Source organism: Corythoichthys intestinalis, chromosome 7 (assembly GCF_030265065.1).
Source record: "Corythoichthys intestinalis isolate RoL2023-P3 chromosome 7, ASM3026506v1, whole genome shotgun sequence".
Taxonomy (NCBI): Eukaryota; Metazoa; Chordata; class Actinopteri; order Syngnathiformes; family Syngnathidae; genus Corythoichthys; species Corythoichthys intestinalis.
The window spans coordinates 23,681,356-23,705,872 of record NC_080401.1 but is presented as its reverse complement, the minus strand read 5'-3'; the positions used below and the strand labels follow the sequence as shown (position 1 = coordinate 23,705,872).

The window sequence follows — 24,517 nt, the reverse complement described above, 5'->3', positions numbered from 1 at the left end:
TGGAGTCAGAGTGGTGGCTGTAGCTTGTTAAAATAAAATCATGTTATTGCCATCTAATAAATTACAGTACAAAAGTTTTAATCTATACACCCGCTATTATAATAAATACTATAGGTTTATGTCAAAAAGATGAAAATATAACAGTATGCTAATTAAATCAGGGCATTGCATGTTGTTCAAAGATGAGTGAATATGAATTTTCTTGTATCTGCTTCAGGTACTTAACAGTATAGTGATCCCTAGCTGCTTTGCGCTTCAAACTTCGCGCCCTCAGTCCACCGCGGATTTTTTATCAATTAAAAAAAAAAAAAATACAGATGAGCTGTCCTGATCCGATCACGTAGTCTCACTCTCTCTCCTGCTGCTTTTATTGGTCAGACAATGCACTGGAGTTGCTTATTAAAGTTAACGATGATTGACAGACGTTAAGGTTTGATCTTGCCAAAGATGCTTGAAAGCCAAAACTTCAAAGCGTTGCATGCGTCAATCATCGTTTAACTTGTTAAACAGTTGCTGTGGCAACTGACTGTGTAAGTGAAAAGCTTGAGTAGATTCGAGTGGACTCACTCAATGAAGCATTTAATAAAGACAAGCATTTTTCTGCTTTATTTATGTTTAAAAATAATTCAGTGGGACAGCAACATGTTTATAACTTATCATAGTTATTACATTTGAAGTGCTTAAAAACCATTTATTAAAATATATACATACATTTGTTTGGGGAAAAAGCAAAAAAAAAAAAAAAAAAAACGTTTTATATGTATCAGTTTCCAATGCTAAATCTGAATATATACACTGAACGACATACCAAGATTTTTTTTTCTTTTGTGGGTGTGGCACTACTTCACAGTTTTTCACTTATTGCGACGGGTTCTGGTCCCCATTAACCGCGAAAAACAAGGGATCACTGCATCACATAAACGTATCGGTCTGACACATTTTTTCTTTGTTGCACACAGGTTTTTGTAGTCGTCAACAAAGTCTCACATTCCTACTTGTTCTTCCACGGACTACCCAGCTCCCATTGTTGATCTTACATCAAGACAAGTGAGAGGTCTCCATCTCAAGAATTCGACCTCTTCCCATTTGCCTTTTGGACAATTGGTCTGCCATCCCCTTTACTATCAATATTCTTCAGTCTGCTGCAACCCACCGGAGTGCAAGTGCTTTCTCTGGACAGAAAGTCCAACCATCATCTCCAGACAAAGCCCCAACTGGTGCTCCCTCATTTGGGGAGGGAGGGGAAACAAGGCAGTTTAACACTGTGTTGTTCCCCACAGAGATGAAGCTGCAGGCCGTAATGGAGAACCTGCACAGGCAGCAAAGGGCCAAGCTGTTGATGGAGCAACAGCTTCAGCAGCAAGCAGCCATCCAGCATGCTCATGTCCGCCCAGGTGGAGTAACGGGGGACGACTCTCTAAGCAACCCGGCACCTGAGACTGAGCAAGCCCAGTTGGTGGCCCTGGCAGCCATGCGTGCGGCGGCAGCCGGGTTACAGAGGGTGTCAGACAGTCACATGTCGGAGCGCAGCAGCGGCAGTGAGGGGGAAGGTGATGACGAGGAAAATGATGGAGAAGAACAATACAAAGATATGATGGGGTCTGACGAGGAGGAGCAAATGTAAGGACCTAATATTTGACTTTTTCTTTGTTGCACAGCGATGCCTTGATGCTCGGGTTTTCAAACTAATTGACGGCCATTCACAGTGATTGACATCCAATTCCTTTAGAATGGGACTGCTCGCAGCGATCAAATGAATCCAGTCAAAATGAATTGGATGTCTATCTCCATCAATGGCTTTAAAACATGAGCATTCAATGCCAGCCATCAAACAGATTCAAACAGATTTTATGTCTATGGCTGATGGTGGCAGTGAATGAGTTAATCCAGTGACCTGAATCTTAATTACTAAACTTGAATAGTTGGATTAAAACGAATGGAATTTGAATTATATACACTGAAATTATGTTAATTTGTATCGTTGGATTGAAAAACTGAATTTGAATAGTGAAATGTTTATTAATCTAAAATTTCACCTAATATAATTTTCACATTCAAGTCCCACAATTATTATTCAGATAGCTAAATTATTATCAGATTTGCAGTGGCACACATACTTAGAAAAAGCATTCGATCGGTGGTAGCAAAGATCTCCCATTGGCCAATTGCCACGTTCTTTTTTGAGCACGTGACCTTCGTGAGCATGTAACTGGGTAATTATGAACAATAAAGTGTGTTTCACACACAATTACGTGTTTTTTTTCCAGTGTCAAAAGATAAGACGTGTGATCAAAGCTAGTAGGATGTGTGGTCTCGCGCATTTGTGGTCGTTGGGCAATGTCAGTCCAAATTTATTAGATGTTTCTGCTCTCCGTTATATGCAGTAGTGCAAATAAGTATTTAGTCAACCACTAATTGTGCAAGTTCTCCCACTTGAAAATATTAGAGAGGCCTGTAATTGTCAACATGGATAAACCTCAACCATGAGACAGAATGTGGGGAAAAAAACAGAAAATCACATTGTTTGATTTTTAAACATTTTTTTTGCAAATCATTGTGGAAAATAAGTATTTGGTCAATACCAAAAGTTCATCTCAATACTTTGTTATGTACCCTTTGTTGGCATTAACGGAGGCCAAACGTTTTCTGTAACTCTTAACAAGCTTTTCACATACTGTTGCTGGTGTTTTGGCCCATTCCTCCATGCAGATCTCCTCTAGAACATTGATGTTTTGGGGCTGTCGTTGGGCAACACAGACTTTCAACTCCATCCTCACCTCGAGGCGTCAAAATGATAGCAAGAACGGTGAGCAAAAATCCCAGAACCACATGGGGGGACCCAGTGAATGACCTACAGAGAGCTCGGACCACAGTAACAAAAGCTACTATCAGTAACACAATGCGCCGCCAGGGACTCAAATCCTGCACTGCCAGACATGTCCCCCTGCTGAAGAAAGTACACGTCCAGGCCCGTCTGCGGTTCGCTAGAGAGCATTTGGATGATCCAGAAGACGACTGGAAGAATGTGTTACGGTCAGAAAAAAACAAAATACAACTTCTTGGTAGAAACACAGGTTCTCGTGTTTGAAGGAAAAAAAGAATACTGAATTGCACCATACCCACAGTGAAGCATGGGGGTGGAAACATCATGCTTTGGGGCTGTTTTTCTGCAAAGGGACCAGGACGACTGATCTGTGTAAAGGATCAGTATGAATGGGGGCATGTATTGAAAGATTTTGAGTGAAAATCTCCTTCCATCAGCAAGAGCATTGAAGATGAAACGTGGCTGGGTCTTTCAGCATGACACTGATCCCAAACACACAGCCAGGGCAACAAAGGAGTGGCTTCGGAGGAAGCATTTTAAGGTCCTGTAGTGGCCTAGCCAGGCTCCAGATCTCAATCCAATAGAAAATCTGCAGAGGGAGTTGAAAGTCCGTGTTGCCCAACGACAGCCCCAAAACATCTCTGCTCTAGAGGAGATCTGTATGGAGGAATGGGCCAAAATACCAGCAAAAGTGTGTGAAAAGTTTGTGAAGAGTGACAGAAAACGTTTGGGCTCCGTTATTGCCAACAAAGGGTACATAACAAAGTATTGCGAAGAACTTTTGGTATTGACCAAATACTTATTTTCCATCATGATTTGCAAATAAATTCTTTAAAATTCAAACAATGTGATTTTCTGTTTTTTTTTTCCACATTCTGTCTCTCATGGTTGAGGTTTACCCATGATGACAATTACAGGACTCTCTAATATTTTCAAGTGGGAGAACTTGCACAATTAGTGGTTGACTAAATACTTATTTGCCCCACTGTACATGGGTGAATTCAATTACAAATGACACCATTTAAATTCAGTGCAGATTTTTAAATTCAGTTCTTAAAATATACCAATTTGAAATTGTGTGATTTGTCATATAAATGTTTTGAATAAAATTTTCAATTTTAATGATTCGGATTCAGCACAAATTTCCACCTATTTCATGTAAGTCAAGGTCAGGGTGTGCAGTTGTGCACCCTTTTTTCCTCTTTGCTTTTAAAACTGCATCATTTTCAACACTCTCACAGCAAACAAAAATGGGATGAGGAGGACTTTGAAGGCGAGATGGATGAAGACTTTGACGATGACATGGCAGAGGAAGGTCTACCCACAGGCCACAATGCAGTTGTGCCTGGGAAAGGCATCCTCCTGCTGCCCCACCGCCAGCTCCATCCTCACTCTCAGCTGCTGAAGGCTCGCCCCAGTGTTGACCAAGAACCTCGCATTGCCATATTACCTCCACACACCACTCACAGCCATCTGGGCCAAGATCATGGGGAATGGACCTATGAGGAGCAATTTAGACAGGTAGGAGTGGTTCTTAAACATTTCACAGCAATGACCACCTCAAAAGATATTTGGATCTCTGACTAACACTGTCAGAGCTTACATTAGCTCATTGCCTGCCATTGACCGCGCTAGATGTCCAATCTATTCTGACTTGAAAAAGTCAAAATGGACTGGATGTCTATTTCTGTCAATTAGGAGTGGGAACCTCTTGTTACCTCACGATACAATACCATTTGCGATACAAAGCTCACGATAACGATGATCTGACGATATGGCGATACAACGAGTATCGATACATTGGTCAGGAAATCCTTCTAGGATATTCTACAAAGAACTAATAAACAGACAAACAAGCTTCTGCTGTGAATTGGAATGAGTTTATCACTAGTAGACGTCCAATCCATTTGAACTCCCACTTCAAACGGATTGAACATCTATGGCTGTCGGTGGCAGTCAATGCCAGGCAATTAGGTAATTTTGGGCCATTTAAGGTCTCACTGGAACAGCACCAAACAAAAGTTCCAGCATCATCACCTTGTCCAATGCAGATTTTTGACTCTTGACAAGGTGATGATGCTGGAACTTTTGTTTGGTGCCGTTCCAGTGATATTTACAAAGATGATTGAACTAATAAAGAGAAAAACAAGCTTCTGCTGTGAATTGGAATGAGTTTATCACTAGTAGACGTCCAATCCATTTGAACTGGGAGGGTGGCAGCGAATGAACGTTCGTTCATTCGCTGCCATCCCTCCCACTTCAAAAGGATTGAACGTCTATGGACGTCAGAGGCAGCCAATGCCAGGCAATGAGGTAATTTTGGGCCATTTAAGGTCATTTACCTGTTGATTTTCAGTAACTTCCTGTTGATTTTGGGGTATCTTATGGGTCACTTCCTGTTTATTTTCAGTTACAGAACAGGAAGTGACCTGGGAATCAACCAAATGAGTAGACAGTGACTCAAACTCAACAGGAAATGACCTTTAAATTCCCTAGAATGAACAACAAGTTACGTGTTAATGCCCCAAAAATTTGAACGAATGACTGTGAATGCTCTGGTTTTGAATGAACGAACGTTCCCAGTCTAATGGATTGGGCATCGAGCACAGTCACTGGCAGCTTTAGAGTTAACTGAGACACTATTATGGTGGAAGATTTTGGTAGCAACTTGATGGTTCTTTTTTTTTTTTTGTTTTTGTTTCTTTTTTAAACATTGACACCTTTATAAAATGATAACTCTACTCTCGACAGGAGCATATCGATAACCTTTTGGGATACAAAGTATCACGATATATCACCATTTCGATATTTTGTCACACCCCTACTGTCAATTATACTGAAACATGAGCATTCACTGCCTTGCAGTTCAAATAAATTGGACATTGCAGGTAATTAGGTAAAATAAATTTAATTTAGTGGTTTTGAATGCGTTAAAAAATTGGCAGATTTAAATTATTTTTACAAGCCACAGTCTGAGCACTAACACAGCATTTAGAAATTTGAAAAAATTAAGTAAATGGAAATGTATGTAAGGATTAGGTTAATTAATGCTAAGCTCTTCGAAAATATTTGAAAAGAAACAGTTCTTCAACATTAAATGCAAATGCTATGTAGTTGAAGTTGAATACAAGCGAACTGTACTTGATTAATGCAATGTAGCGGATTGAAATATGATTGTTTGAACTTTAAATTCAGGCAATCAGTTGCGTACCTCTAGACAGAATCCGTGTAACACAGGTGGTAATCGTACCACACTTTGAATGACTGCTCTATTCTACCCTAACTCTGAAAAGTGAATTCATTTGAATTTCCTTATATGTCGAAGTCAGGCCCGCAATCACATCAGCATTTTGACGTTTGGTCCGTGAGCTCACATCAAATGTGTGTTGGAGATGGCCTGCCAGTGCATTGCTCGTATACAGCATACACAGCGTGTCCAAAAAAGTTTTGCTAGTGTTTTGATACCTTAGTCAAGACCAGCAAGTGTCCCCTCCTTTTTCATTTGCAGTCATTAGCAATCATGCTGACACTCTCCTCGGCCAAATTTACACTTCCCCTTCCCAAAATAGCCAAATGAAAGATGGAAAAAGGAACGTGGGAGGCAGATTATTTGTTCACCACTGCAAAGGGTGGACATGTGTTTTCCGCATAACCAACACAGCTTTAACAAAAGAAATAATGCTATATAAAATGTGGAGCAGTGCACATCAAAGTAAATCAGAGTGTAGGAAATTGAGCTTGAGTGAATGTTTCGTTAACAGTGTTGTTTTTGGCAGCCCTTTTCATTTTTGTCTTCTGGCCAAAAATACTTATTAGTCTTAGTGATATTTTAGTCATTTCAAAATGTTTTTGTTTTTGTCTAGTTTTAGTTGATGAAATCACATGCACATTTCATCTAGTCAGCAGTTACTCAAAATGTTTTCCTCTATAAAATTCAAAAGTTTTAGTCCCAAAATAAATAAATGTTTCGAACAATTTCGAATGAACATAGACAGATGAGCACATATTGGAGCATCTACAAGGATAACGCCAACTTTGTGATGATAATACATTCAACAGGAAAAGCAGTACTTCATTTTCAATTAAACCTACCTAGAAGCTACGAACTGCATGTAAAATAAATAAACTCTCAGACAATTTGTTTATTTAACATTCTCTAGACCTTTGCCATTCTGGAGCTAATGCGAACGCTAACGCTAGGAGTTACATTTAGCATCTGATGATCACTCACCACGGATCTTTATAGGCTAAAACAAGATTGCATATTCTTTTTCGTCAAGATAAGAAAACAAATCTTAACGTGTTTCCAAACAAGCAAGATTGAGCGCATCCTAAACTCCGGTGAGGAGAGTGCGGGAGAGGTGCAGCACATCTCACATGAGTGACACGACCCAAACACTGCTACGATGCAAGCTGACATACCCCATGTACAGTATGAAAATATCACTCATTGTGAACATATTACAGAAAACATGTCGCATTGTCGTCCTTTTGTCGTCTCATCAGACGAACACTGGCATTCGTCTCGTTTTTAGCTCGTCGTCATGAAAAATGTGTTCGTCGACGAAGTATTTTTGTTATCGTCATTGTTAACGAAAATAACACTGTTAACACACTTTTTCTGCTCCAAGGCATGGATTTCTTGTTGTTGTTGAAGGCCTGTAAAAAAGAAAAGAAAATGAATTCAAAACAAAGTAGAAAGGCTGCCGATACAGTAGATTGAGACAAAATAACTCATTTGATTCAATCAAGAAATTCTACTGTTGTATTTTATTTCAGAATAATATTTTAATACAAAAATGTGTTTGTTCCAGAGTCTGTGTTTGAATAAAATGCAACTTTCTTCTTCGGAGGTGGAGGGGCATTCACAATTGCAATTATTGAGATTGGCTGACAACTTTGCCTCAGTATTTAAATTTTACTCGATTTGAATTTGAGTTTCGCTCAGAATAATGGACAAAGTTCTCAGGACACATAGTTTAATTCATTAATTAATATTGAAATATGGGTGTGGCCAAATAGTTAAACCAGTAATTCAGTTCATTATTTGAACATTTCTGTTTTTAACAATATACCAGAGCGTGGCCCTTTTCTTTCCAGCATGACTGTGCCCCTCGACAAAAACTAGTCTGTCATGCCAAACTTGCACAGAAGCTTTGCCCCGCCCCCATCTTTGGCTGCCAAAATTTTCACATTGGAATAGAAGTTATAAGGTTTCCAAAAAAGGGATCAATACACTAGTTCAGGGTTCACTAAATCCAGACCTCGGTGCCACTTTTCCTGTCATGTTTTCCACGTCTCCCTCCTCCAACACACCTGAATCAAAATAATCAGGATCATTTTCAGGCTTCTGGAGAGGTTGCTGATGACATAATCATTTGATTCAAGTGTGTTGGGGGAGAGAGACGTGGAAAACATGACAGGAAAAGTGGCACCGAGGTCTGGATTTAATGAACCCTGCACTAGTTCTTCATTGCCATATGGTTTAAGGGAGGGATTTTATAATGGCATTGTCTATGAAGTATACGCTACGTTTACACGAAGACGGATAATGGCCTTAAACATGTAATTAGTTAGACTTCACGGCATGTCGGCCACACTAGTACACCACTTGTCCGGATTAGTTGTTACACGGATAATGTAGGCGAGTAATATTATCCACCCCTTAATATGGACTGCTGTCTCCGTACAACTATCTGAACGTGTTTTAGTGCGGCACGCCGGCATTGTAAACAATGTAGGCTGACGAGCATGACGTGGCATTCCTGCTCTTCTTTTCTTTTCCACACATTTTTCTTGAAGCTTACAAACTACGTCGCAAAAATATGCTTCTACTCAGTGCCCATGTGTGGTCCTCCATTTGTGGATGATGCAGAGATGAGCATTTTCTTACAAAGCTCGTCTCCTGCTCAACTGCAGGGCTGGCCCATCCCAACTCAATGCTGACTGGACATGAGTATATAAAAATGCGTAGAGGAAAATTAAAAGAGGGGCGCGATCAGTTTCTTTTTTATGACATTTCCGCCTGTCAAAACTGTCGCCACTTCCAGAATCGCCACCGTTATGCACAACCACTTCTGGTTGCGGCTTTAAGGAAATATACGCAGCACCACACCATATGTTTCTATTTGTTATTTACAAGTGGTGAGAGCGCAACTGAGCATACAGGGTGACCCAAAAAAAAGTTTACACTCAGTTAACTGCTTGTTTAAAAGCCATTGAAACATATCTAAATAGGTTGTCATGCTTAAGTGATTCATTAAGGTAACTCAGTGCAGCTGGTAATCTCTCGTCTCTACAATTCCTGTGCTTCTGCTGAAAATGAAGAAAACTTTAGCCTGTACCTGAATTGCTGCGTGCTGGTCTGACACCTACTGAGATTGCAGCAAATCTGAGAATATCCAGATGTGCAGTCTACAAAGTTAAAAAGAAGCTGAAAGATTCTGGAACAGCCTCACGAAAACCTGGGTCTGGAAGTGACGATCTGTGCGGACCAAAAAGTTGATTGACAAGGTGATATGTGGCCACCCCAGAGTCCAGATCTCAATCCCCTGGATTATAGCATATGGGCAACTGTGGAGGAAAGTGCCTGTAAGAAGCCACAAACTTCTGTGGCAGCCTTGGAGAGGTCCATTGTTAGATCTTGCGAAAAGATGACAGCATCCTACATAAAGAAGACCTGTCAAGCGTTCCGCAGGCGCCTGGAGGCTGTTGTGACACTTAAGGGAGGACACATTGAAAAATAGAGTGTACTGTACATGTTCTTTACAATAATGTATAATTTGTGATTCAGTTCTAATTCTAAGATGAATAAACATGGCATTTAAGTTGTATTATGGCAGTGTAAACTTTTTTTTGGGTCACCCTGTAGATTGTAACATCCCAAGTAATGATGTCAGGCTTTCGTTGTTTTCTAAAGATTTACTTCAGTCACAACTCGGCGACTGCTCCTAAAAGCCAAGCGTGCCCTCCGTTCAATGTAGCTCCCGCATGATGAGTTCAATTCTGTTAACGAAAAAAAAACAGTGATCTCAAAACGGAGTTCCAGACCCCTGGTCTAGATGGTGTAGTTGTTTCGAAATTTCCCGCCGGCGAGTAATGTTTCCAGTTCATAGGTAAACCGTGCGGGCGATGACGTAACATATGAGGCTGCTCCTTTCTACGCATGCGTAGTTTGCGCAAATGCAGGCGTACCTTGCAGAAGTGGGGGGGGGGGGGGGGGGGGCTGGGCTTAAACGCACCTTAAATGCAAGTGTGGACAGGTATTAAAATAGTCGGCAAAATACCCTGGAGAAAATTAGCTGTCCTAGTGGAGACGTAGCCAGAGCTATATGATTTTCTGAGCTTACATGTCTTTTTTTTTTTATTTTATTCTTTTTTTAATAATGCCAAGAGGTCATTCTACCCATTTTGCAAATTTCTGTAAAACAAAATTCAAGAGTAGAAATTTATTCAAGATTTCTTTTGACATCAGAAATTGTGATGAGCTATGCAAGATAAAGCATTTGTTTTTTTCCGATTTCCAAAGTATTCTCCTGTTTCATCTATATCTTAGTTGTTCTCATGCCATGTCACAACTAAAGAAGAAACTGAGAAGAGATGTAGGCAGGTGTTGAAACATCTTTACCATGCTGTTGGCTTCTACTACACGAGTGCTTTCTGTAAATACACAAGTGGATTGAATATTATATGGGAGGCTTTGGTGGAATAACCGGTATATGTTGACAAGAAAACAGTCATTAGCAAAGTTGACAGGGCTGCCGTCAGCTGAGCGTCCAAATTAGAATGGCTTTCAAATCCACTCCTGATCATTATTTCTAACTGTATATTTATAATTTTCAGTTTTGAATGCATCTTTTTAACGTATTGTAGCTGAATCTGCTAAATGTTAAAATGCTAAATGCATTTTATGGTCATCACAAAATGAAACACAGAGGTTTTTGTATTGATTTACTTAGGTGGTTTTATGAAACACATTTTATATTACTCCAACTTTCACAGTCAACCTAAATTGTTGGTCATACATCAAGTAAACTGACATTTTCCTTGCATACGTGCTTGTGGTGCAAAATCATTAAATGTTTTTGACAGACAAATAGCTGTCTCTGACAGCTCTTTTATACTAGCAAGCTATATTTTCTTCATATAAACGTGTATCGGTTTTGCGTATGCGGTATGCAATTCAACACATTGCTCCCACTGGACATGTGTTCACTTTTAAATCGAACCATAGATTCTGTAATTTCAGACGTATGTCGTGTGATTATAGTGTATGCAATATAACCCCTATATAAGACCTATGCTTTGCGTTCTAAATAACTCGCCACTCCCTCCAACTTTGTGTGAATGTGGTGAATTATTACACACACTCTGCAGTTGGCAGTTTCTGTACATCAGGTTCTGTATGTTTTTATCATAACATGTCAGTCAGTGGTTCAACTCACGAGCAGTTGTGTATCAAGAGAGCCAGCAGGTTGGCTGACAAGATAGTGTTGATTTAAAAAGTCAGCTGGTGCAAAGTTGTAGTGGTCTGACTAGAGAAACACAGCATGAGCAACCACACAGCATGTGTATCTCTATAACATGGTTTAAAAAAAACAACAACAAAAAAACAATAAATCTCTTTATTCAAATCTCAACCGAACACACACACATTGCGATAGTGGGATTCCAGTGTTGCTGTCACATTCACACTGGACTGGTTTAGACCTGTGATTAGTGCTAACTGCAGATGTGACCAGTGATAATACTCTAGTGTGAATGTGACATGCCTGTGTGAGTAAAGTTTAAAATGACCTACCTGTTATAGTAAAAGCAGTTTTTCCCATGAGCATTGTAACCTCATACTCTGTACTTTGGGCTGTGACTTAGGTCGGCTATATTTTGGGGTTTCTTCTAATCATGTGAAGTCTGTAGTTAACGGGCAAACATTTTTGGAATCTGTTTTCCATTCATGCATTTGGTAGGAGTTAGTAGTTTTGGCAAATAGTTGGTCAAAGGGTTTAGTTAACGTATTGAACAAAATGTCTGAAAACAAATTTTCAATGCTGAAGAGTGCAGGACATCATAATGTCAACTTAAATATACCTTTATTTATTGCCTTTCATATTTATTGTGACCTAGCATTCTTCTGCATATGAACATATGGTCAGGCCCAAGCATGTGTTCTACAATCTGACCCTGTGCACATGCGTCCTGCATAATTTCTTTATTACGCATACATGTGCAGTGACACAATGGAAGCTTGTATGGAAAAACATTTAGTCAAGCTCTTAACGTTGTACTTATTATTTTAATATTGTTCATTTGAAAGCACTTTGCTGTCTAAATTCCGAGCAGCACATAACCCAAATATAGTACTCATTGCTTACAGTACATGATTTAATGTTTAGGTCGTGGACTTTGGGGGCACTGAGTGGAGAGGAAAGAGTTAAAGCTGTTTAGTTTATTTTTGGGCAGGTGGGTGGAGGCTGTTGGAATGTGCCTGAGGCGGGGTGATAATATGGCCATTGGAACCTCAAATCCTCAGTAGAAACCTTATGTACATCTATAGTATAAGTCAATGGCAGTTAAGAGTGCTTTCAGGGGGAAAAAAATCTTTATAGCACATAATTAATATAAAATATAAGTATCACAAATTGTCTCAAATGACATTTTTGGGGGGTAAGAAAAAAAGAATAGGGCCAAGTAGCACAAGATGAACGTGGGTAAACTTAGTTTATAACATTAACAGGATTGGACCTTAATAAAAGGATTACAGTAAATCCACCAGTAAGCCAAATAAAATTGAAAAGTACCCCAAAATAAAGCCAGGATAAGTGTTATTGTTTGGCATCCATGATAGTCTGATGACAGTCGAGCATCATGACTATTCTTATGTTTATGAATTTCATGAAGGTTAGCAGAAATAAAGCCGGTAAAAGCTAGGCCCAGATACTTCTCTTTATCACAAAACAAAACAAAAAAACGTTCTAGCTTTTATATATAGTATGCCCAGAGCAAAGATTTTTTACGGATCTGCTAAAAAGATCATTTTTTTCCTAATACAGTATATCAGAAAGTCGATGCTCTTTTACACAATTAAATGCATGTATTTCACACACGCAAAAGAATAAACATTAGACAACTATCACATTTTCAGTACTGTAAAAGGGGGAAAAAATCGGTCTTTAGACTTCCCTTCTCCAGGCTTTGTGACTATTTCTGTTATGACAGCATGCGTGCAATGGAGGGTGTGTCAATTACAGAGGTCACCCTCAATGCTGCTTCAGCCAAAATGTGCATGCGCAGGTTTACTATGTGAACGTCTAATTCTGATGCTTTATAGAAAGAATTGCTTATCTAGGTGTATTGATTTTGACTATATAAATTACTCAAATCTAAGCAGTTAATCAATTAATTTCAGCTTGTCAGAATAATTTTTCTAAAAAAAAAAAAATTGATTTAGTGGCAGGACAAAAGCACCTCCCACTGACATGTGTAGCTGTCACAACATGGTTGCAAAGAGAGTGGGGTTAGATTATAAAAAACATGTTGCAAATTGGCTACTTTGCCAGTGTTTATTTCCTACACAGACTTTAAAGCAAGGCAAGGCAAATGTATTTGGATAGCACAATTCAACTCAAGGCAATTCAAAGTGGTTTACGTCACATGAAGCTCCTCAAACAAAGATAATGTTATTCGTAAAAATCACATTGGATTTTTTTCACGTCTTGTTTAGACAGAAGCACCTTAATTCCGGCTATATTTAAGTGGTAATAGGCAGATTTAGACTTTAGTTGGCTGTCAAATTTTAGGTCTGAGTCAATACTTACGCCAAGATTTCTGACTTGATTTGTAGCTGTAAGTGACATTGTGCTAGGGTCCGTGGTGATCTTTGACCTTTCCTTTTTTGGCCCGAAAATGATCAGCACTGTCTTCCCCACATTTAGCTGGAGAGAATTCTGGGACATTCATTCATTGATTTGATTTATTACCACTACTACCATGAACAACGACAACATTAGCAAAAAATTTCCTTTGAGATGAAACTTACAGGAATTGGCAATTGGATTTTCCTTTTTTTGTCCTTCTGCCTAGCAATGGTAACCAATAACAACCCATTTTGACACCTGTTAAACAATGAATAGATCTGTAATGTGCATAATAGTATAAAGTACAAGACACAGACCTATTTTTACATTATGTTTGAAACTTCAGTGCAGGAATTAAATTAAGTACTGTGGTACCTCGGATCGCTTCAAATACAATCTTTTCGACATCCGACGTAAAATTTGACTCGCCATTTGTTTCTACATCCGACGACATGCTCGAAATGCGATGATTTATGACAGCGCCGCGGTTTCTTTGTTTTCCCGCAAAACTGATGCACGGCAGATTTCCATGTGAGAGAAATCAACATGGATTCCAAGAATGTTAGTTCAGGGGGTGAAAAAAAGTAAAAAGGTTTACAACTGAAATGGGGATGGAAATGATTGAAAAATATGAGTGTGGTGTGCGCGTCCGTGATCTGGCTCGATAATACGGCCGTAGAATGTCTACGATCTCGACGGTCCTCCTCCGACCTCTGTTTGCCAGTCTTTAAAAGTTAAGGTAACAATTATTATAACATCGCCAAAGAAATCGCCAGCTTCGTCAGGGTTTTAATCATTTTATTTAAAAACTTGTGCAACACGCTATTGTCCACCACAGCTGACGGCAACAAAGACAGAACATTAAAAGAGAAAGTAAAATTTCTACCGTACCTATCTCACGCTGTCACGTCAGCCATGCGGTGCATTCATGTACAGCACGCAAAACAACCCGCCACATTATAACCCGATTCGTTACATTATTACAGGAATTTTTATTATTATTATTATCTGATTAATCTGATTTGTATTCATAATTGATTTGTTTTGCTGTGTGTAATTTCCATTTGTAATAGCACTAGCATTATTTATTAACAATTTAGCTTAGGTTTTCGGGCTGTGGAACAAATTAATGGAATTATAATGTATTCTTATGGGAAAATCCCACTCAATAGATAAGACCATTTCGACTTACAAACAAGGTCCTTGAACGAATTAAATTCAAATGTAGAGGTACTACTGTACTTGATCTTTACAACAGACATATTTTTTAGGGTATGTACAAAGGTAGAAGATTTCTCTTCATTTTGGATACACTTTTGCTCAAATGATTTTGTAATTCTAGCTTTAACCATGTAGAAATGGTTCATGCCCACTTAATAAGCAGTATCCTCATCAGGCCAGAAAGGTTCAGAGGGCCAGGCGCTGCCTTTGAAGTTAGTTTGTGTGGGCCTTAAACACCAGCAGCAGGGCAGATGGAGCCCAGATGGACAGTAAAGAAGGGATGTCTTTAAAAATTCATGGCACTCACCATGATCAGGGTGAGTGGAGGGCATTTGGCATTAAACATTAAATTGCGCGTGCACACACACACGTTGTGAGGAGGGGGATGGGGTTGACTGAGACTACAGGAAGTATAGCTTGAATGAGAACCAAGTGGGAGCGACACTTATTGGGATTGCCTGTCGGCTTTTTGCTGACACAGCTGTCCAATAAGTGCTTGTTGGCTTTGTATTCCACTAAAGTTTACACGGAATCCTTTAGATCTGTCTGGTATAAATTAATTTGACCACCTTGTTTATGTTTTGGCGGCATGGTTAGCACTATCGCCTCAAAATTCGGAGGTCGTGGGTTCAAATCTGAGCTCATGCCTTCCTGTGTGTGGAGTTTGCAATTTATCCTCACGCCTGTGCGGGTCTTTTCCAGGTGTTCCGGTTTCTTCCCTCATTCTCAAAACCAGTCTTGTTAATCTTACTTTAAAAAAAAGTAATTAATTACAGTTACAAATTACTTCTCCCAAAAAGTAATTGCGTTCGTAACTCAGTTACCTGAATGTAAAAGTAATTAGTTACTTGGCAAAGTAACTGGTGATAATTCTTTTTTTTTTTCTCAAAAAAAAAAAAAAAAAAAAAACAGGTCACACAATGCAAAGTTTAAAGGGTTTTTGGGACAATTGGCCTAGCCCAATTCTTTCCCCTAAACTTAACTAGACACTGGGGTATTGCGGATATTGCGATAACTAGATAGTAACCTTTGCTATTTGTGGAAGTCATTTAATGTTTTGAATTAACCGTTAAAGTTGTTAAAATTGCTCCCATTATTGCATTAGTTCCCTTCTGTCTACTTTCGACATGTGTAAGTTTTAAAACTGTTTCATCATTTAAATATAGATTTAGGTCAAGATTTTGCCGACTTATGAGGATTTTAGATAAAAGGTTACTTAGGTTCGCTAGGAAGGTTCTCTACAACACAGCTTTCCTAAGAGGTCTACTGCTTTAAGATGGCGGCTGTTTACTAACGCATCTAGTTCTTTAGATATGTTGCTAATGCCACCGTGTCTGTCATTTGCATCTAGTTCTACAATATATGATTTCTACCATAACATTATGTGGGCGTAGTTTGTAGGGTATCGGCTACAGTCAGGTATTATTGGAGCCACCTAGCATCATGTTTGCAACGGCGTCCCCACTCCTGCTCTGCTCTCTCGTCTCCGTGAGTCCGTCTCTCTCAGACTTCTCTCGCATCAACCAACACAGTAACGCAGAGTAACGCACGCCTTTCCCACCTCAGTAATGGTAACGGCGTTGCCAAGATGAGAAAAGTAATTAATTAGATTACTCACTACTGAAAAAAATAACGCCGTTATATTCTAACGCCATTATTGACAACACTGCTCAAAACATACATAGTAGATTTGTTGAACACTCTAGATTGCTGACCCGTACCTCCCATGAGTACAATTGAAAATGGATGTCTGACCCACCACTCTGATGATTTGGATTTGTTATTTGACGAAATAACAGATACTATGATAGAAAATGGCTAGGAATTTAAAACTGATGTTTTGTTTTCATTTTTGTTGCTGCCATCACAGGATGGTTGCCATTTAATTGCCTTTACACATCCCTGTGCAGTGATATGGATTTAACTAAAGGAAAACAAGGCTTAAGGGGCATTGTTTGTGTCGTGAAAACAAAAGACAGCAAAACAAAGGCAGCGGTTGCACAGGAGAACCTGTGAGAGTCTTCCTGTTCAATGAGAAAGCACTGAAAGGGTGGAGATTTGGAGGGGGAGCAGCATAAGTATAAGGGGTAAGTTAGGAGCAACAAAACGACAGCCAGTTGGTGGTGAGCTTTGAAGCCGTGACAAGTAGAATGTGGGTTGCAAGGTCGTTTTGACAGGAGCACTGTGCGGCATTCGAACCTCGTCTAGCGCTTTGCAAGTGTTGTGTTGCTGATGGCAAGAAGTGTGCCACGACGGAAAAATGGCAAATGCTCAATAAGGAGAAGGTTGTAACAGGAATGTAAACAGAATACAGATTAGAATAAATTGGCAGTGGCAGCGTCTTCTGGACCAATTTCCAGCGATTCACACCCCTGGTAGTAAGCCCCAAATATTTTCATAGGAAATGAGGAAATGGCTATTTCTTGAGCAACAGCGAGACTCACAAATTCTCCACACACCATTGTCTTTGTCACCATATTGTGTGAACCATTTCTTTTCTCTCTGAACATCAAGGGTGCTGCTGCCAGCTCACTTTGTGGCCTCGCGTCATAATACAAACCTGGGAGTCGATGTTCAATGAATGCAGAGTTGACAACACAAAAGTTGCGTGTTCTCATACAATGGCCCATGTAAAGGCATTCATTTGAACCAAAGCTTTGAAATTGCAATCTTGCCTTCAGAAAAGGTAGCGTGTGTTGAAAGCGCAGTCTTGAAAGAATCAATTAAGTGCTGGGTCAGACATTGAGATTCTTAGCTACGCATTTTCAAGGTCGGAATGGCGCTTTGTACAAAATGTCACTGAATTAGAGAGAAGAAAATAGGCAGCATATTCTCAATATAGCTGCACATTGAAAAGATTCAAAAAGGAAGAAAAGCATAGCTAACACTGAGGAACCATTTAGGTGTTTGATCCATACTTTTCAAGACAACACCACACGACGCACATGCACGCACTTACAACACTCTTCTTTCATCACACTCACAACAATGAAAATAAAGCCTTTTCTCCCTGAGTTTGTGAACATACTGTGCAGAAATGGTCTATCCTTTTATTGTTCATGCTTTTGTTTTTATGGAACATATACATATGTCTCCGCCAATGTACAACATGAAAGCGGCAACACGGGTGTTTAGTGTGTTTAGAACATTGACATCAGTTTTGATGTTGTACAGTAGGTCAGAATCTGGCTATATCTATCCTATGTGGATAAGGGGATGCATTTTCTTTGAAGTGTAACAATGATAAGGTCTGCGAATGCGGAATCAAGATTCAACCAAGGGATTATGAGACACGGGCGAATCTAGCTAAGAGTAGAAAAAGGGCACGAGATTCCAAATCCTCAATGGCGACCAGCAAGCTAATATCTCGGCACCCTTCTCTTGAATCGCAGTCTTTTAAATATGAGATGGAACGCAGGTGTGAGGCAGGGAACCCCGCCCACTGCAAGACTTCTGGGCTCTGTAACACAACCAGAACCAGCAGCAGAATGTGACAAAGTGGGATATAAAATAGATCAATTAACTTATATACAGTAGCTTATGCGTGTGTACACATGTTCATGGAATTCTACACTTGTCTTTTGCGAGTAGACTATGTAATTTTGTTTTTTATTTGATTTTTTTTTCTTTTTTTTCTTTTCTTACTTTGCCTTGTAAGCGTAGTCAATTAATCGCAGTCAGGTAGCCTGAATGGGAACGGATTGGCTCCGATGCTATTTTTTGCCAGACCCAGATCGAAGATGCATTTTGCATATTTAGTAACATGGGAGACGAACCTTTTACAGCACGTCTGCCACACGCGCGCACGCACGTGCATGCGAGGCGATGAATTGCAGCGGAAAAACTACCGCCTTCATTTTGATTTATCGTGCGATAAATTGAATTATTGCATATTGCAACAAGCTTACTCACAATCCAAGAGTGCCTTCTCAGGTACTCCTTGACCATGTTGGTTTAAGTGAAATAACATTTAAGACCATGTAAAATTCTATACCAATAATAGTTACACCTGATTATAAATTGCAGGCCCAAACCAACCAACCAAAAAAAAAAAAAAAAAAATGTGTGACTCATAGTACGGAAGATACAGTATATGAATAAGTGTACACTGGGTCTTGGTTTAGGTAGTGGACAAGCATGGGGAGATCAAATTGCACAGTCCCCACTTCCTGATTAGTGGCGGACGAGCAAGGCGGCCACAATATCTCCATCTTTGATGAGCCCCATAGATATTAGGCCTGCATGTGGGCTGGGTGGACCAGATATGGTTTAAAGGCCTCAGCTGTCAACCATTAAACTCAACACACTGCTCATCTATCACTGTGAGTGACAGTGTAACTAAAACCCCAGTTTTTCAGCCCTCACGGGTTAGATTAAATATCTCCTTGAACGTCTTCATCTTGTTAGCATCGGTGCCACGTGACAGACAGTTGTGTCTCACACCATCTGCTATGAATCTTCTGTGCTGGCTTGTGAATAAATAACTTTATCAAAGTACCTTGATTTAATGATTATATAGCACGTACTCATTCGGGCACCGACTTTAGGAAACCTCCTCATGGATAATTAACAGCAAAATCATACCGAATAGTTGACTTGTGAGATTATTTGACTTTTCCAGTTGCCCCTCTGTTCAGCGTGGCTCTACCAGAGTTTTGGCCTCAGTGACTGGGATGCTCGTCTTAAACTGTGCGGTTCAAACATCGCCCGCAGATCGACAGTGTCTGGCTGTTGCTGGCCTGGGAAAACTGGCCTCTGTTTATTTCTGATTCTTATCTAAATCTACAAGACTTGCTATCTGATAGTAGAGTAGTGGAATGCATGTGTAGAATACATGCTTATTATGCCTGTGTTCATCCACTGAATTTCTCCTATCCGAACATAAAGGGTTAGTAATAACATTGTTATCTGAAAAAGGTACAATATGTGTGTATGTTTGTGTGGTAGCGGGGTTGTTTTGCAGTTTGACTTTTTTTTTTTAGCCTTAGGACAATATACAGTACAGTAGTTTTTATAACAAGGTCTCAAAATGTTTTTTTTTAATGATACAATGACTGTTCACATTCAAAAGCTTGGGACAGCGGTCTATGAATATGTGTTTTAAAGAGCTCACTGTAGACGTGTGTGAGTATTTCACAACTAAACCAATAAAGGCCACGTGACTATTTTTGTGTTTGGGCTGCACAGGTTAATGGGTTTATCTCATTTTTTCTCTTTGCAATTTCTTAAGCGGAAGTTCAGAATTTTTGACATTAGGCTTAATATTTGAGTTAGCGGGGGTTTAATTACTCAGTGGAGTTGATTTCAACAAATTCTGTGCAGTTTGTTAGGTAGATGTTAGTTTTCGGGGCCCCGAAGTGGCTAAGCTAGCGTGAGTCAATGGTCCTATCTTAGCATGTCCATAAAAAAAAAAAAAAAACTATATTAACAGACCTAATATAGTCAAATAAATTCAAAATGCAGATCATTGTTCCAATCATCCATGTGGCCGTAACAATGTCACACCAAACTGCCGTCATTTATTCTGATGGACTATTTCTTTTTAGATGCGTAATGCGACCACAATAGAAATGAGTGCTTCGGCCACTGGTGCTCATGCTGCATTCGAGGTAGGTGGGAAGTTGGATTTGTCCTATCCGGATGGTACCAGTTGCAACCTAAAAGCATTCCAAGCGAATTTAAACAGCAAGATGGCTGATCGTAAACATTTCTTTTTTATTTTGGCCATCAAAAGACATTTTGACCGCCAGAAACCTGCCTACTTGATCAAATAGTGGAGGAAAAACAACAGCTAAGGAAAATAATGCACACTGTTACCTGTCTTCTTTAGTTTTACTACTGACGAGCAGCACTACCTTGTTGAGTGACATCAGATTTAAAGCAACTCGAGAAGTTTGCGTACTTTTTTTCTCCTCGACTTCTCGCCTTGGGCTTCTCAGTTCGAGTGGCACTCCAATGATATTTTTCCTGGTCGTAGGTTGAAAAAAACTGACTTCCCACCTTCCTCGGATGCAGCATCAGTCTACTGAGTCTTGACTGAAGAATGGCAACGTAGTGAAATGTGCATTTAGAAGCTGTGGAAACAGAAGACATGGACTTATGAAAGTTTCCACATATTCCCAATGAAGAACGAGGAACAATATAAACTGTGGTTACTTGCTGCTGGGTACAACAAACATACCGGTGGAAAAGTATTACCTCTCTCTGTAGCCTGTTCCATGCAGAGCTGCTATATTACAAATGTTTCTGTTCATACTACAGTTATTGACATGCAATGGTAAGTTATAATAACTTTATCCTGAAAACATAACCAACAGTATTGATTGAATGAGTCATCGGTGATTCTAATGCATGCATATATTGTTTTTTTTAATGGCATGTTAAGATAGGACCATGGACTCCGGAGCACTGAAATGAACAAATAACTAACAAACTGCACAGAATTTATTGAAATCAACTCCACCGACTAATTAAACCCCCGCTAACTCAAAGATTAAGCCTTATGTCAAAATTTCTGAACTTCCTCTGTAGATCCTCCCAAATATCCCTGGTCACCACATAAACTGCCCCCCTTGGCTGGTGAGCTGAACGGTGTTCATCTTTTCATCATTTTAAATCCTTATAAACTACAAGCAGTATAGCCCGGCATTGCTGGGTTGTTTAGCCCAAGGTTTGTCGTATCAACATATACAAAAACTCGAAATCAGGGCTTGGGCTTGGTTTTTGGCCGCCAGTTCAGCGGTTCCACACTTACCACAGTGGGCTGCAAGTTTTTTGATTTTGCTGACCTGAAAAATGGTTGAAACTTTTGAAAATGAGTACGTTGGACACCCGAGCATGTCAATTTTGTCTAATTCCTAACAATCCGGGCCCAATGGGTACACTTCATGGGACACTTGCCCCTACGGTAGAACTGTTGTTGGTCAGGCATATAAGGCTTCAACCCATTAATAGCGGCACGTTTTAAAGGTGCCGATTTAACTCCGCAGCATCCGACTTCCACTCCACTACATTGTGACCTACTCACGTGTAGCGTGACCTAACAGTAATCTACGTTCCAAAAATACTACTTTTGAAAGTAGTCATATTAACTGTTTTTCGATTTTCAATCTGTTTCTCTATTTGGGGGCGCTCCATTATGAAAATTTTCGTGGTGACCGTCAATGACCCCAATAACCGATCTACCAATTTTCGTTAAAATCCGACATACGGTTTGGGAGCAATTGGAATATGTAGTTTTTGGGGTTTTGGCGATTTTCTGCATTATTGAAAGCTCTGTAACCTTGAAACTTCTGAGAAACACTGTTGATGTCCCTCTCTATGAGTGTGTAATATTTGGTTAAAATCGGGCCATTTCTTCAAACAACCCGATTTTTCGATGATCGATTTTTGATACTTATCAGGGTACTACGATACAAACCTTCCTATACTCTCAGACGCTAATAGTACCAATACAGTATGTAAAATTTCACGAAAATCGATCGGGCAGTTTCGGAGTCCATAGGGAATGAATGCACACACAGACACACCTCGGCAAAGTTCCATTTATATATCAGTTTAGATCACCAGGGGTCGCGTTATCCGAATATTTTCCGTCGTTGACCGGTTTTTTAAAACGGTGACGGAAAAAACTGAAGTCCGTCCGTCATTTTGACAGGTTGCAATTCACACCCCAGACCACAGGGTGGCATATTAATTAGCTATTGTCTCTCTTAATGCATGACGTCGTTGGCTATTCTGTCAGAATATTGCAGCGTCACCGTGGTCTGGCGGCAGCACCGTGATTGACACATCAACGCGAGGTTCTTATTGGTGCACCCGGTGTGCCAGCGCGTCATCCAATTGGTGGACTAGATTGTCGCCTGTGTATAGACAAGTTTCCGAGGTACTTCCGGTTTACTTCCTTATGTCTTCCTTCCCCTTCCGTTTCCGCTTGTTTACCGTTGAAGTCAATGGCGGTGGAATCGAAGTTGGAAGGTCTTTATACAAGTTCCCGGGAATGTTATTTTGATGTAGGCGGGTGGAGAACCAAGCCAAGGCCTCCATGCTTCGTACCATGTCGATTTCCAAACCATGGGTGCTCGTACTCGTCATACAGCTGGGAGGGAAGGAGATGTACAAAACTGACAGCTCCTGCAGTCATGCCCCCGCTGTTATGGAAGGTAATGTGCTCTAAAAATACGAAACCTAAAATCTGGCGCATGAAACGACTTGTTGCCTTTGCTATTGATATTACGATGATGATTGTAATTACGAAGTTTTATCATTTTTACAACAACTAGCTTCTGCTACTGCTGCTAGCCGCCTGTTGCTAATCGTGTTTGAATGCACCGCATAAATCCAAGTGTTACAAGTTTTTATTCGTTTGTTTACAGCTGGGAAATGCTGTTATAAAACAGAAGACAACTTGACTTGTACGTTGATGGACATATATCGAACATATATCGTTTGCGTTCCACAATGATGATGACAGCTCGACTCCCGGGAGAGGCCGAGAGAGGCAGGAATTGTGACAGACGGTGGTTCGCCGAGATCGCCGTGATCCAACTACGAACTTGTGAACGGTAGCGTCTTTAAATATATGCTATTGGAGCTGTTATTACCGAGGATAGGAAAAAAGCACATCTAAATGCCGCCGAGGGCCTCCGTGATGTCGCTATTTGTTCACGAGGCTCCGGAGCTCTGCGGTCTGATATCACATTCTCATATGCTATTTTTGCAATACTTTTATAAATGTGATTTATTGACCTGTTTTGGAGTGCACCAATCGTTTTAAATAAAACAAGAAATTGAATCATGTCTAAATGTTTTATTGCGATCAATGCCTGCAAAAAAAAAAAGAATGACATACTATTTGTGTTTACATCATATGTACATAACCTTGTAGCATTTCCTTGTAACAAAACAATCCATGTCAGCCCTTCTGCAGTCGGCAAATGTAATATAACTTGTCATTTCACCACATTTTGGTCACTAATGGCCGTAGTATCAATCCATTCCTCACGTTAACACAGGCTGACCGTTGTTAATAATTTTGTCCACGAATGATCAACGAAGTGACACGAACTGCCATCCAATCTCATCTACGTGTCATATAGGTCGTGCTGAATCAATTTTTGAAGATTCCATGGGTTGCTCTGGCTTGATTTCGTAGTTTTATCGTCGTAAATACACTGCTAATACACTGCTACTCGACCGGAAGTGCGAAGCAGACATTTTCCAAGATGGCGGCGCCCGTATTTCGCTCAGGAAACTTGTCTATAGACCCCAATCACATGACGTCACAACTCCGCCCCCTGACTGGAGCAGCCATATTGTCCGTCAGCTCGTCGTGCTTACACATTACTGCTACGTACATGCCTCCTATTACGGCGTGTTTTTCTGCTCGTTAACATTAATAATCAAAATGGCGAAGAAGTGTGTGGCGGTTGGTTGCAGTAACAGAGAAGATAGACGGAGAGACTTGAAGTTCTACCGTATTCTGAGAGACCCGAAGAGGAGAGCGAGATGGACTGCTGTAATTCGACAAGAAATCTGGGCACCAAACGATCCACAGACTATGTAGTAGTCATTTTATATCTGGTAAGATGCATTTAATATATATTTAGAAGATTTTTGG

The 24,517-nt window shown here is 40.0% G+C and overlaps 1 protein-coding gene across 4 annotated transcripts in view; it reads left to right on the top strand.

The window, feature by feature from the left end:
• arid3a (AT-rich interactive domain 3A) overlaps positions 1–24,517 on the top strand; it is a 91,515-nt gene that overhangs the window by 26,985 nt on the left and 40,013 nt on the right. For all 4 annotated transcript variants that reach the window (XM_057840572.1, XM_057840569.1, XM_057840570.1 and 1 more), the window contains 2 exons: positions 960–1,620; positions 4,066–4,345. In XM_057840572.1, the coding sequence (XP_057696555.1) occupies positions 1,283–1,620; positions 4,066–4,345 (618 nt within the window). In that variant the 5' untranslated portion in view covers positions 960–1,282. The remainder of the gene's footprint in view (positions 1–959; positions 1,621–4,065; positions 4,346–24,517) is intronic.